The sequence below is a fragment of the Prunus dulcis genome, chromosome 7 (genome assembly GCF_902201215.1).
Source record: "Prunus dulcis chromosome 7, ALMONDv2, whole genome shotgun sequence".
In the NCBI taxonomy this organism is placed as follows: domain Eukaryota; kingdom Viridiplantae; phylum Streptophyta; class Magnoliopsida; order Rosales; family Rosaceae; genus Prunus; species Prunus dulcis.
Genome location: NC_047656.1, coordinates 9,230,431 through 9,242,704, shown reverse-complemented (window position 1 = coordinate 9,242,704; position 12,274 = coordinate 9,230,431). Strand labels below are relative to the sequence as shown.

At 36.5% G+C, this 12,274-nt stretch overlaps 1 protein-coding gene across 2 annotated transcripts; it reads left to right on the top strand.

Moving 5' to 3' along the window:
* The first annotated feature begins 319 nt into the window (after positions 1-319).
* LOC117636002 (polyadenylate-binding protein-interacting protein 3-like) lies at positions 320-8,531 on the top strand. Of its 2 annotated transcripts, XM_034370415.1 has the most exons (16): positions 320-457; positions 533-640; positions 2,224-2,382; positions 2,456-2,605; positions 3,051-3,187; positions 3,513-3,703; positions 4,579-4,756; positions 4,839-5,075; positions 5,665-5,792; positions 5,908-5,956; positions 6,075-6,108; positions 6,487-6,806; positions 7,044-7,190; positions 7,555-7,644; positions 7,757-7,819; positions 8,045-8,531. In XM_034370415.1, exons 3-16 carry the CDS (start codon positions 2,244-2,246, stop codon positions 8,072-8,074), a joined length of 1,893 nt encoding a protein of 630 aa, XP_034226306.1. In that variant the 5' UTR covers positions 320-457; positions 533-640; positions 2,224-2,243; the 3' UTR covers positions 8,075-8,531. The 2 variants fall into 2 exon arrangements, with proteins under 2 accessions (XP_034226306.1, XP_034226307.1); XM_034370416.1 differs by lacking the exon at positions 7,555-7,644.
* The last annotated feature ends 3,743 nt before the right edge of the window (positions 8,532-12,274 follow it).

Genomic DNA, 12,274 nt, shown 5'->3' with positions numbered 1-12,274 from the left:
ATTTTAAAGATAAATTTACTCATTTGGAAAATGACTTCTAAAGGGTATTTTAGGAATAATAATTAATAGAAAGATAGCATTGTATTTTTCTAAATTTACATGATGAATAGAGAAATAGAACATGCGTGAAAATAGCATCGCTCTTTGGAAAAGTGGTCACTGAACCGAACACAACCGGACAAACCCAGTTTCCGGTCAGTTTCACATATCAGAATTCATTGGTTCATTAAACCAAAAAATTAACACGTGGCAGTTTAGTAGTTGGGGTCGTTCTAAGCTACCGTGTTCCCACCTCATGTAATCATACGAACCCACTCGATGTAATTACCATTGTCGCGCGCCGCCTCACTCTTTCATCTCTGGCTCTTTTTTTCCTCTTCTCAGTCGAACCCACGCGGCAAATCTACAAGCCTTCCGGTGAATCTTCGCACGCCGCTGCCGCCGACCCCGTTCTCCGGTAAACTCGTCGACCCGTTTTCGGCCTTTGGTTTTGTTTTGGGTCTCTATCTGACTTTTGCTTGGGCGATTTCAGAGATCTGCAGGCGACGCTTATCGGCGGTGGTTGCGAGTTGGATCGTCGTCGTGTGTTCACGATTCTGTTAGCCGTCGTGCGTGGGTCAGAGTCCGGCGACGTCCGGTGGTGAGTGTATATGTGCTTCTGTTTTCGTTTTATTTATTTATTTTCCTTTTTTTTAATTGTTTTCTGTTTCCTGCCATTTTTGTTTCATTGATCATAGATCTGCCTAGGTTATGTCGGTTCTTTGGGGTTTCGGGGTTTCTGGATTGAAGGGGTTTGTTGGATTTCTGGATTTTTGTAATCTGCATACAATCTTGGTGCTCGTAATTTTATAGGAAACTGTGCATGCTTTCTGGAATTGTGTAACCTGCATGTTTGGAAACTCTGTTTCTGTTAAGTTTTGAGGATTCTAATGTGGTGAGAAGCTGATATATGCGTAGATCCCTAATTTGAGGCTGATGCTATGGGTACAATATGCTATAGTGTTCCCCTGTTCTAACTCTTCACACCTACAGCAGTCTGAGTTTTTCTATTTCATCTTACACCGAGACCATCGCACTCTCTTTCCCACTCCCTCCTGCTACCTCCCTTTCTCTCTCTCTCTCTCTCTCTCTCTCTCTCTCTCTCTCTCTCGTGATTTGGGCTCTCATATCATCTTTGGCGTTTTGAAACATGAAAGGAACCCTAATTTAAGCGAAGTCCTAACTGGTTAGTTAAAGCAAATTGTGGGTTTTTTCCTTTCAATGATATTGCCTACCATATTATTCTCGATGCTTGGACATATAGAAGCTAATGAATCAAGATTATTGATATGAAGCATCAAAATCACTTTCTTTTGTTGTGCCAAAACTTGAAAACCATAAAAGACTGCTAGTTCTATTTGCATTCTGGGCAATGTCATTGCCCCTTTTCCTCATTACCCTCTCCAAACCATATTTAATAAATCTAATGTTCATCTCGTTTATACTTTCATGCCTTCAAGTAAAACTCAATTGTAAAAAAGGCTTCATTTTGTCAATATTTTCAGTTACCTTTTTCTTGTTTGCTTTATAAGTTTATCTTGTTTAGTGTTACTCTAATGTTGGGGTTGGTTGAACATGGTTTTGCCTGTGAATTGAGAGATTGTTTAAGTAGTTTGGGGATAGAGATTTTTATTAGAATAGCATGCTGAAGTTGATAATGTTCTGGGCTAATCGATAATGCAACTTTGTTTGATTTAATACTGCACCCTTGACTTGCATCAGTTTAAAGAAAATTTCTGTGTACATTGGTTTATTTGGTTGTTGATGATTGAGTTGATTTTATATAATGCTCGTGATTCTTTATATGGTGCACATGCACATATATCTGTAATTGTCTGTTTGTCTTCATGTGCCTTGAGTAATTACATGGATTTTGTTTTTCTTTTGCGAGGAAAATCAATGCACATGTTTTTTTTTTTTTTTTCCTATTGCTGCACTTTGATAGAATTTCTCTGAAGTTTGTGTTGTCTTCACCATTCATGTTATTTGAAGCCATGTAGATCTTCTTTTTTTTTTTTGGCGGCAATAGAACTTATAGAATCCTGATTCCTGGCTCAAACTTCCTATGTTTCAATATTTATTTTCCTTCTTGTATCACCATCTTTACTTGTTGAGATATACCACTCATCTATTTGCTTTACTATGATAGTATCAATTGAACAGCTTTCGAGTTCTTTTTAATAGGTCAGAGGTTGCTACTGAGGATGATTACGCAACCAACTGTTAATCCTAAATCTTCTGCTAACGGTTTTGGCCGTCGAAGAGGTGAAAGAGAAGGGGGAGCTAGGGTAGAGAATAAATCACAGTCTGGAAAAGCAAACCACAGCAGATCAACAAATACTGGTGAACTTTGTAGATATAAAATTTTCTGGATATAACATTAACCTGACCTCTAACTTTATACCTGTTCAAATAGGCACCAAATCTGGCAACTATGAGAGTCCTTCACGTGATCGATTAGTGTATTTAACCACGTGTCTTATTGGGCATCATGTGGAAGTCCAGGTGAAAAATGGATCCATATATTCTGGAATCTTTCATGCAACAAACGCTGAAAAGGACTTTGGTATGTTCTGTTCATTTGTGCTTTTTGTATGGTTTTTGTATTTTTTGTTTGGTTCTCATGTGTTTGTATTAATTGTGGTGTTACATTAGCATATGTTTCGAATTTTTTAGATATCAGGAATTTGTCACTAGTGTTGTAAATTGCTATTTTTTTTTATATGCAATTAAGTGCATTCATGAACATGCACTTGTTGTCACTTTCAGGAATTATCTTTAAAATGGCTTTTCTGTTTGTGTCAATTTTGGTGCGCTTAAAGAGAATATGTTTAACACTAGCATATATTTTGGTTTGGTGAGAGGTCATGGATTCATTCATTAGTGTTATGTTTGTAATTTTTTTTTTTATAAGAGCACTTTTTTGCAAATTGCTTTGTTTTTTCCTCACGTTATTGCTCCATGCAGTTTTTTTATGTGCTTATCAACATTCTATTGGTTGTCACTTTCAGGAATCATCTTGAAAATGGCACGCATGATAAAGGATGGTTCCTTACGTGGACAGAAGTCTGTGGTAGAGTCAGTTAGCAAGCCTCCTTCAAAGACTTTTATAATACCTGCCAAAGACCTTGTGCAAGTTATCGCAAAGGTATGCTCCATTTCCTATGCAATGCAATTTTGTGAGCCAAGTAAAATTATTATTAGTAGCATTCACATTAGCGCCATTCCGTTCTGCTGGGTTAAATTAATTTCAAGCGATTGGCCTTTTTTTTAGGGGGAAAGGGGTGGTTCTCTTTTTCTTCTTGTTTTGATACTCTCCCTCTGCTAAGTAGCCTATTAAAATTAATAACTACTACGAAGATGTGGATGAGGCAGTTATAAAGAGTTTGATGTTGTAGACTAAGCAGCAATTTCTATACTTTGTTTCTCTTGTCACTTGTGATCTAATTGCATTTTTAAATGAATGATGACAGGATGTCTCAATAAGTAGGGATGGATTGTTAAATGAGGTTCAGCCTGAAAAACATCATGAAATTATGATAGATTCCTTCATATCACAATCCCGCCGTGGTGAGATGGAGAGAGAGCTGGAACCGTGGGTCCCTGATGAAGATGATCCACAATGTCCTGAACTGGAAAATACATTTGATGGACATTGGAATAGGTTGTTATAGTAACTTTCTTTCCCCAAATCTCTTGGTAATTGTTCTACTGTTCAAATAACTGCTCTACATGAATAGGTTCTGCTGGTAACCTGACTTTTGTTTCTTTAAGCATGATTATTACATATTTCCCATTAAACTGGTTTATTTGACTTTAACTATTTAAAGCTGCTATTAAATATTCCTATCTGGCTTATTCTTGTTTAGTTTGAGTCATAGCATGGTCTTTGAATTGTCATTTCTTTGGAGTTATTACTAGTGAGAGAAGCCTAAAATGTTATTAACTTATTCTGAAGGGGGCCGCAATTGTTGAGTGATTAAAAGTGCTGTGGTTTTGAGTGATTAAAAGTGCTGTGGTGGAACCATTCTCAATTTGTGATGGCTAGCATTATTTGCAATCTTGGCATTTCATTATACATATCCGAAGATAATTATGTTTTTGTCTGCCCGCATGGTGCTGCAATTTCTTGGTAGTGTGGGTCCTTAAAAGGGGAATGCCCTGTGTTTGTTTTGTATGTTACCAGAATTCGTCGTATGATTCAGTTTACTGAGAAAAGTGGATGATGTAGACAGATAAAGGTGAACAAAGTAGATATTCCAATCAATTTACTAGTTAGAGTTAATGATATGGTTTTAGTAGACGGATTAATGGTATTGAAAATTTGCCTCAGCTGATGCAAGTTAGACATGAATGTAGGAATATAATGGCGTTAGAGTAAGATGGCACTAGAGGATTTTCAAGCCAATTTCCAATGGTTGCATATTGTATCTTGAATTTAATTGACCTGTGCTTAACTTTTAGAGAATTTCTACATATTTTTTTGGTAGATAAATGTTCTGATTTCTCAATATTTTCCATATATTATTTTCTTTTCAGGAACTGGGATCAATTTGAAACAAATGAAACATTATTTGGGGTAAAGAGCACATTTGATGAGGATCTTTATACAACGAAACTTGAGAAAGGTCCACAAATGAGAGAGTTGGAAAGGGAGGCTTTAAGAATAGCAAGAGAAATTGAGGGTGAGGAGACACATGATCTACATTCAGCAGAGGTGAGGCTTGGTTGATATATTTATGCTTTTGTACTTTGTTCTCCATGCCCCTTATATTTTGCATGTTGATTTGTTTTTACAGGAAAGAGGCATTCACCTCCATGAAAATTTTGATATTGATGAGGAGACAAGATTCTCCTCTGTTTACCGGGGTGAGGTTGATGATAGCGGATATGATGAGGATGAGGATATTTTGTTGGATGCACGTAATACTGATACCTTTGGAGATTCTTCTGGTTCTTCAAGGAAGGGTTCCCTTGAATGGACTGGTGGAAAAATCAACAATGGAGCTCAAGTGCCATCAAGCTCTTCATCTGTGGTATTTCCTTTGTTAATAACCCTTCTGTATATTTTAGTTGGTGTAGTTAGCCGAGTATGGTGGGATTAGTTTTTAATCTATTTAGTGATTATTTTTTTGAGTTGGTTTGTTTTGTCTAGTAGGAATTTTAGGTATATGCTATTAATAAAGTGGTTTGTTACTGAAGTGGGGGATCTACTCGTCCTAGTGTTTCATTACTTATGTGATGAGTGTGTAGGTATATGCTCACCCTTTACCGCTCATAAATGGATATTTTTCCAGAGGTTATTGAGTTCTTTGGTTATCCTATATTCTGGTTGAATAAAGTCATTTGTTGAAACACTTCTCCGAAATTGTTCCATTTGTAAGTAATTTAAGTGCTGAGAATCTAATACGACAAATATGGGAAAGCTCTCCCTGGTTATAATGCCATCATCATTGCTTTGATGGTGTTGAAGTCATTGGTATGGTCCAAAGTCTAATATATAATACGGGGGCTTTTGCAACCAGTTCTCTGTTTTGTGCTTCTATGTGAATTTTATGACTTCCTTTGACAAGTCCTGAATAAATGCTAATGGTATATGTATATCTCTCTTATGTTGCTTCGCAGGATTACACACAATGTACCGAGTCAAATGTTGCCCCAGATTTATGTCGCTCTGGAACTTATGACCATGCTAGACAGCTGGCATCAGAACCACTGTTCAAAAGTTCTCCCAGTACAGCTGGTGAAAGCAGGTTTCTGATTTTTTTTTTTTCTTTCTAAATAATTTCTTGTATCCTTGCAAGGTAAGTTTTCATGTCATTACACAAACATTTTTTTGCTGATTAAACAGTGTGCTATATTATTCAGTGAACATGGAGAGAGAGATAGTGCTACTGAGTCTGTAGAAAAGCGGATGGTGAGTGATGGTTCCGTATCTATGATTTGTAAAATCTTTGTGGTGCGTTGTATGATTTTTTCTGTGGTTCACTGGCCTCTGAAATTAGTTTTTCTGTTTTATGTTCTTGTCAATGCAGCTAGCTGAGGACAATCAAAAGTCAAAACCTGATGGTGAGTGCCATTTCTTTTTCTTCCTGCTATTTTTCTCCTGGAGTTTGAATCTCTTTCTTCCTCAGACACTTAAGTAGGTGGTTAAGTTTAGATGCAGTTTTCTGAAGCTCAACTTTGTTCTATCTTGTGGTTTTTTTTTCTCTTCACCCAAAGCATGGGAAGCTTGCTTCAGTGCCATTTTTAGCATTGTATTCTAATATTTTTTCATTACTCTGGTCGTGAAGTTAATATTTTTTCATTACTTTGTTCTATCTTGTGGTTTTTTTCTCTCTTCACCCAAAGCATGGGAAGCTTGCTTCAGTGCCATTTTTAGCATTGTCTTCTAATATTTTTTCATTACTCTGGTCGTGAAGTTAATCTGTTGTTTATGGGATGTAGATTCGCAGCCACTGCTGAATGAGAAGAAAGATGCGTTTGATAAAGGGGTATTATCCCCAAATGCCATCTCTTATGCTCCAGCTCCGGCTTCATCAAAAGGTCATGAGAAGAGTTCTAGTGAGATGTTAGAAGGTCCAGTGACTGGAAAAGCACATGTTCAAACACACACTGTAAATTCTCATGGACGGCCTGGTAGTTCTGCATCTTCCAATTCAGAACGTGCAACTGCTGCACCTACTTCTGGAGGCCCTGGTTTGTCACCAAGCTCATCATTGAGTTCATTGTCTTCAGAAAAGTCAACATTGAATCCCCATGCTAAGGTATGATTGATAGACCTTTATGTTTTTCACGACCACAAAGTCAGACATAAATGTACTCTTTTCTATTAATCATATGCCTGAAGTGCCAACAGCTATCGTTACCACTATTGTTATTAATATTATACATATGATCTCTTGCTGTGTACCCAGTTCTATTTTATCTCTGTATTCATATGCTAGCAACTAGCTGATGCAACAAGTCTTTTTTTTCATTTGTAATTTAAATATTGTTATCAGGAATTCAAACTCAATCCAAATGCAAAGAGTTTTGTTCCATCTCAAGCGCCTGTTAGGCCTCCATCCCCGGTGTCTGATGGTTCCTTCTATTATCCGTCAAACGCTCCCGCTGTACCACATATGCTGGGCATGCCTGTTGGCGTTGGAGTAAGTACCTAATCATATTCATTTATCCTTTTCTCCCCCTCTTGTTTGTCTGTTTCTTTTATGTATTAGATGCTGTTCTGTATGGAGTTTTATGCTAAACAATCCAAAATTCACTTCCAGGCCTCTCACCTAGACATAGTTCCATAAGAAAGAGAAGTGTTTTCCTTTTCCTTCTGCACCACTACCCCTCCCGCCAACAACCGCCCCCCCCCCGAAAAAACAAATTTTAAAATAATTTTTTTTAATTTTATCATGCATACGTTATTGATTTTGATATTTTGAATGGCCTTCCATTTTCTTTTTCTTTTTGTATAGATAAATTTTCTTTCAGCTTGTTATTTATTAATGTCCATGAAATTTGCAGGTTGGACCCTCTTTCACACACCAGCCTGTTATGTTTAGTCAACAGCAAATGCAAGCACCCCAAGCATATTTTCATCCAAATGGGCCTCAGGTGCAATTCTTTTTTTACTTTGCTTTCGAGGTCATGTGAAATTTTTTGTACATTATCTTAATAGCACAATTTGAATGTCTGACATTAATTACATTTCTTCATTTAATTGCAGTATGGGCAACAGATGCTTCTTGGCCACCCTAGGCAAGTCCTATACATGCCAAGCTACCAACCTGTAAGCAATTTTTATGTTCTGATATAATGTAGTTTAATTCATCTAGAATTTCTTTTGTAATGTTTATATTAAAAAAAATATAGTTATGTGCTGTTCCTATAACTCGTCTTTATGTCCACTGGAGGCATATTCTGTGATAAGATTACTGTTACTTTTCTGGGTCAAAACTCTTGTAGAATGATTTTTTAGCTGTTCATGTATTCTGTATTCAATTTGTCTTTACAGGAGATGCCATACAAAGGACGAGACTATTAACTCTCAGTTGGACGAATGCACTTTGGTTGATCCGGCTGCTGCACCTAAAGAATAACTCCTTGGAGTCTTCTGGGAACAATTTAGGGGAGGAGCAGAGCCCTCCTCCCCAAAAAGATCCCTACATTGTTCTTGAATCTTTTGTGTGCCAAGGAAAGCTTACTCCTTCCCGGATATACCTCCGTGACCGACCTATGCTTTAACCCGTATGATTGACACTGGATTTATCAATTTCATACTGTACATTATTACTCGTGTCTCTTCTTAAAAAAAATATAATTTATCCAAACATTTATATTTTATGGAGTATTTTTTTCGTTTGGGATATACTGATTAATTCAGAGTTAACAATTTGTCAAATTTATGTTGTCCTGCATGCATGCCATATGCATTCATGTTGGAGTGGGTTGGGTATGTTATTTGATTGATCAAGGATTTGGTGCCTTTAAAGTTTGATGAACACAAAGATTCGGAATAATTGCCATGGATGATCAGATTTTATTAATAATATTTGCAAATGATTAAGATGTAATGTAACTCCAGATTAACGAGTTATATCGTTGGTGTGTGATGATCTACTTGGTAAATAAGGGGGGCTGGTTAATTCATTTCTCCCAGTCTCCTTTAGTTAAGTAATTTTTGTTTTTTTCTTTTGGGGTGAAATAATCAATTCTTGAACTGGTCCCTTCTTTAAAATGAAACTCGTCATCCCAAATATTATTATTCTATAGGTTGAAATTAAAATGTTTTTATCAAGATGCCCGCAGACTCTCTTTGAAAGCTTATGTGAGAATCGTTAAATATCATGTATGCAAATGGTGGTTTTTGACATTAATTTTAATTTTAATTTTTTAATGATTTGCTATATACCCATAGTGGGAAGGGTTCTAGGGTGCCCTTCCAAGCTTCAAGGGACTTGATCTAGAGCATCTACAATTATGCTCTTTACTTTTTAGTTAAAATTTAGCTAAAAACATACAAAAGCTATTTTAGGAGCTCCCTATAAAATTTTAACTTCAATCATACTTTCTAGTTTAGGGACTCATAAATGCTGTAACTCTTTTTTAATTAGTCAATCTCTATAAAACAAAAGAATATAAAAAATAGTTAGCATTAATTACAAATTTAAAATACACATAAAACAAAACAGCATTAAATTATAGGGAGCTATTAGTGGTGTGTTTACTAATCAAGAATTGGAATTCTCAATTGAATTCCACATATGGAGGATTTCTGCATTTACTTTACATCAAAGAATTGAAAAGTAAATGAGGCCTGCACAAAATTAGGAATTGAATTCCTAATTTTGGAGGAAATCAATTCTTGGATGGGAGGTGGTATTCTAATTCCTAGAGAACTAACCCATTAGGAATTCATCTATTTTACCCATTATATCCTCACAATTTTCAAAATTCCAAATTTGCCATATACTTTAACCCAACAACAAGGACATTTTAGTAATTAGTACAACTCTTATCCTAATTCCAATTTTTTTTTTTTTGGTCAATCAAAGTTCATTAAGACCCAAAAAAATGGGAAGAAAATAAACATAGAATACAAGGCCAAAAATACCAAATGCAGAAACAAAGTACCACAAGCACATGGAAGATTAAACTAAGACCCAGTACAGTTTAGTATAACAAATCTTCCCCACACAAAATCAAAACAAAATATCAAACCAAGCCACCGTCGCCACAAAGGGACCGAAGACCGCACCAACCGCACCGATAAGGCCACAAAGGAGGGGATTCACATCCTCTACACAAGTTAGCATAGCACATAGAGACCCATAGATCTTACGCCAAGAACAAAATTTCCACAAAAAACAGAAACACATCAACACAAGAACATTCCTCCAAAAGTCACTTTCTACTTCACACCCGAGTCCGCTTGTGCAACAAGAAGAAAACAGCAACCAATCACAACACCAGCAGGGTATATACCAAAGGATCGAAATCAAGGGAGTGGAGAGTATTGGTGCAAGCACTAGAGCTAGCAAGAGCTCTATATACAATCCGATAAAGAAGCGACAAAGCGCTTAGAGAAGTTGTTGCTATATCCCAATGGAGAAACCAGATCTGGAAAAAGGAGAAAGCAAGAGTAGGAGGGGATGTTGTGGGAGAAGTAAATCTGGTTGAAGGGAGCGTTTGACGAAGAAAGGAGGACACAAAATCAACTTGAGACATATAATCTCAGCCTAGAGCATAAGGCTCAAGCAATCACCAGGAGTAGCAGTCAACTCTCAGAGACAACCACCAATTCTCAGAGGAAGCTACCAACTCTCAGAGACAGCCACCAACACAGTCAAACAAGCTCAAACACAAAATAAGACCAGCCCCACAAAAGAATCCAAGGCAGGTGAAGTTGAGAACTAGTAGAAACGAAGGAGAAAAAGGGTGGGGGGAGGGGAGGGAGAAGAGGGACAGACCTCCTCTTCCCCAAATAGAGCAGTGCGGCGCTGAGAAGAAAATGGGCCGAGAGCGCGAGGGGGGTAGGGGGTGTGGGCATGTTAGGATTTAAGAGCGAGAGGTGCTAGGTTAACTTCAATAGGAATTCGGAATCTAACTCTCCTAAATTCATATGGTTTAGTAAACAACTTCAATAGGAATTCGGAATCTAATTCTGCTCAATCCAACTCCTCCTCAATTCAATTCCTCATAATCTAATTACAGATTAGTAAACATGCCATAGAAGTCTTTTTTTCTACTCAAATTCGGGAGCTCCTAGTGGTCTCCTTATTTTAGGAGATAGATAAGGAGCATGGTTGGAGTTATATTTTTTCAAATCCTCCCTAAAATTTGTCTAAAGAGGTGGTTTAGGGAGCCCATTGTTGATGCTCTTAGACTTCATCGTACAATCGATCATTTTAACGCCCTACTTACAAGCAATTTTTTTGATGTCTTCTATCCTTAAAAGCTTATTACTTGACTTAAGCTAGGTGAAAACACCTAGCAAACTTAACTAAGTTTATGAAATTATGAGAGAAAAAACTCAAAGAGTTTCTAGACTTATTGACTAAAAATCTAAAACAAAGCCAACAATGAACAATCGATGCTAATCTTCATGCGGGACATGACATAGAGAGCGCCGCCTAGTCACTTCATGGCCCCAACGCGCCAATCAATAGTAGATCTACCATGACCAAGTAGAACACCTCAAAGAGCAGCCTCGCAAAATGTGGCATATTCAAAGCCAACCCAGATTCGTGGTAGAGCCAATAGATCTGCCAATGGAAGACCATATCGGCATAGGTGCGTCAAAAATCATAGAACATCGAGGATTCGTGAAGCTTTCTCTTTCTCTTATTCAGCTATTGTAAAGAAACTTAGGGGGAGTTTGGGATTGTTGTGCTATGAAAATAATTACTTTTAGATTTGTTGTAAGAGAAATCAAATGTTAATGAAAGTAGTTTGGCGTTTGGTAAACTTTATATTAAAAGTGATTTTGATACAAAAATCAATTTAAGAGTGTTTGGTAAATGTTTGTGTAAAACAACTGTGAGCTGTGTATAATAACTAAAAAGGATATGATGTTGAAATAATTTTTTTATTTAAGTGTTTGGTATTATATATATATATATATATTTTAAAGTCTCACTTTTTTTTTTGGCCAAAACATTGTTACTTTCAAGTATGCAAATTTTTTATTAAATATTTTTGTTGAGAGACACCCTGAAGAAAATATGACAATACTTCCCACCTTACCTTCTATTGTGGCTCAACCACAAAATGACATGTGTCATCTTTTTTTTAATTGTAAAAAGAAACTTCTTTTTCACTTTTATAGAACCCCTAGCTTTTTACCAAAAAAAAAAAAGAAAAAAAAATTCCCCATTAATATTTTTTTTTCACTTTGATTTTTCTCAACCATTATGAAAATAATAATTTTTCTTCCTCGGTCAAAATTTTAAGTATTTGTGGCCCTTTCCAACTCTAACTTTAATAATCCATCAACAACCAAAGTTGCCATTGACAACATTTGTAGACATAGTTTCTTCATGGAGGTTTTTTCAATACGTCATCATGTTACCAAGTGGGAAAATAAAAACAATGGGAATTTTTTTTTTTCTTTTATGTTTGGTAAAAAGCTAGTGGTTCTTCAAACGGGTACTTAAAATGTCTCAGTTCTTCCTCAAACTAAAAGTATTCATCAACTCCTCCGTGAATCCTAACTAACATGTCATTTGGGCAGTCATAAATGGCA

Bases quoted from the DNA above. Each gene is read 5' to 3' on its own strand.
- LOC117636002 (XM_034370415.1), top strand. From the start codon at position 2,244: ATGATTACGCAACCAACTGTTAATCCTAAATCTTCTGCTAACGGTTTT. The intron at 5,076-5,664 runs GTATTTCCTTTG...GTTGCTTCGCAG, and splicing joins CATCAAGCTCTTCATCTGTG to GATTACACACAATGTACCGA. The intron at 7,820-8,044 runs GTAAGCAATTTT...TTGTCTTTACAG, and splicing joins ACATGCCAAGCTACCAACCT to GAGATGCCATACAAAGGACG.